Below are 2,328 nucleotides of genomic sequence, written 5' to 3'. Positions count from 1 at the left end.
GACAATGTACTTCCTGACAGAGTACATTGCTCATCTCTCACTCAATAACAACATGTGTTACTACCTACATTTCTATCAGTATTGATACTGTTGTTACTGCCTTGTTATTACAATCTTGTTAGTATTTCTATTTATGTTATGACTGCTTTGTGACTGCAGTTATTAATACTGATGTTATTGCTTTGTTAACCTGTTATTAATACTGTTATTGTTTTGTTATACCATGTTATTAATGTGTTATAATCGTTATGTCACATATATGATTCCAGATGGAGCAGATCAAGAGGACTAACAAGCTGTTCAGTAACGACTGTATCTTCCTGCGTAACACCCTCAACATCCCTGTGGTCTCAGAGAACTCTCCCTTCAACGGCCTGTCTCTAGAGTCCCCCGACGGAGATCCCCAGCACCAGGACTTCCACCCCCTGTCTGTGGGGCAGGACAGGGACACTGAGGAGGACCCCTCGCCGCCTCCGGCCCCTGGCCCTGGGGATAAGGACAGTAGTAGTTATAAACGGCCCCAGCCAGAAGAGCTGTCGGCTCAAGACTTCCTGCACAGACTGGACTTGCAGATTAAACAGTCWAAGCAGGCAGCACGCAGGCTCAAAGAAGAGGAAGTGAGGTAAGAGTTGGAATACGCCAATGTGGTGATAGCCAGTCACATGGGTTTCGTCCAAAATGGCACCTTAGTCCATATTTAGTACATTACTTTTTGAACAGGGCCTATTTATTTATTTTTATTTAAGCTTTATTTAACTCGGCAAGTCAGTTAAGAACAGATTCTTATTTACAATGACGGCCTACCCCGGGCCAAACCCTAACACGGACAACGCTGGGCCAATTTTGAGCCGCCCTATGGGACTCCCAATCACGGCCGGTTGTGACACAGCCTGGAATCGAACCAGGGTCTGTAGTGACGCCTCCAGCACTTAGACCGCTGCGCCACTCGGGAGCCTATAGTGCTCTACTTTTGACCATAGCCCTATGTTCGGAATAGGGTGCCATTTGAAATAGTGCACTATATAGGTAATAGTGTTCAATGTCAGATTTGCCCCTGGCACACTCAGTGAACCACATTGAACTGAACAACTGAGTTGACAACCATTCACCTTATCCCTTCTGCATACCACAGGACGTGTTCGCCCGCTAAGATAAAACCAATCAGCTTGGGGTAGGTAACACAAATCCTCAAGTCTAACGAAGTGGTAGGAGCTAGCAGTGTTTTCAGACTAGAAATTCAGACTTGCAGTTGTCCTTTAGCCAATTCTTGTCTTAGTTAAAAGTTGCTTCGTCCAGGCGCATCACTCAAACCAGCAGTCAAATCAGCAGACTGCCTGTGAGCGAGACGTCGAATCAGAAAGCTGCCTGTGGAAGTGTGGCGTCCTGCTTACGCAGATGCAGGTGACGGATGCCTGTCGGATTCTGAGTTCCCACTGGCCAGTGCCCCTCTCTCCTGGCCTGCGATTGGCTGCTAGTCATAAATGTTGAGTCATGCAGACTTCCTGCCAAACTGTGGGTGGTGAGGGGCTGAGATCAGGTGTGTGTGTGTGAGAGAGACAGTGAGTGAGTGTGGCGTAGGAGGCTGAGAGCAGAAGATGTTGTCACTGCAGATGCCTTCACCCTGTGTGTGTGTACTGATGCGTCAGGAGAGAGATGTCCATCCACAGTGTCTTGGTCTGATCCCAGGCCACCTGACTCTCAGTACAGCCTGTCTGTTAAACCTCTATTACTGCTCAGATTACATTCCAAACGGATGACGTTACACGACTGAGAGACAAGCAAACAACAAGCAATGACATGTTTTGTTTTTGCAGAGTAGTTTGTAGATCCCAGACTGAGAAAGAGAGAAGAGTGAGATAGAAAGGGAAGACTGAAAGAGGGAGGGAGGGAGAAGTCCTCCACCTATTCAACCATTTCAGATTTCAGGAGTCTAGGGGAGTAGGTCTCTCTAGTGGAGTAGGGGCTCTCTAGTGGAGTAGGGGCCGTCTAGTGGAGTAGGGGCCGTCTAGGGAGTAGGGCCGTCTAGTGGAGTAGGGGCCGTCTAGTAGTAGGGGCCGTCTAGTGGAGTAGGGCCGTCTAGTGGAGTAGGGGCCGTCTAGTGGAGTAGGGGCCGTCTAGTGAGTAGGGGCCGTCTAGTGGAGTAGGGCCGTCTAGGGAGTAGGTCTCTCTAGTTGAGTAAGGGCCGTCTAGTGGAGTAGGGGCCGTCTAGTGGAGTAGGGCCGTCTAGGATAGGGGCCGTCTAGGGAGTAGGGGCCGTCTAGGGTGAGTATGGTCTCTCTAGGGGAGTTAGGGTCTCCTCTAGTGGAGTAGGGTCTCTCTTAGGAGTAG

The 2,328-nt window shown here is 49.2% G+C and overlaps 1 protein-coding gene across 1 annotated transcript; it reads left to right on the top strand.

Annotated features, from left to right (window-relative positions):
* The first annotated feature begins 245 nt into the window (after nt 1-245).
* lysmd2 (LysM, putative peptidoglycan-binding, domain containing 2) lies at nt 246-646 on the top strand. The gene has a single exon (XM_070442434.1). The coding sequence runs from the start codon at nt 270-272 to the stop codon at nt 624-626; it is 357 nt and encodes a 118-aa protein (XP_070298535.1). The 5' UTR covers nt 246-269; the 3' UTR covers nt 627-646.
* Nucleotides 647-2,328: the final 1,682 nt, after the last annotated feature.

This window comes from Salvelinus sp. IW2-2015, unplaced genomic scaffold (assembly GCF_002910315.2).
Source record: "Salvelinus sp. IW2-2015 unplaced genomic scaffold, ASM291031v2 Un_scaffold9656, whole genome shotgun sequence".
In the NCBI taxonomy this organism is placed as follows: Eukaryota; Metazoa; Chordata; class Actinopteri; order Salmoniformes; family Salmonidae; genus Salvelinus; species Salvelinus sp. IW2-2015.
This window is presented reverse-complemented; position numbering and strand designations above follow the sequence as displayed.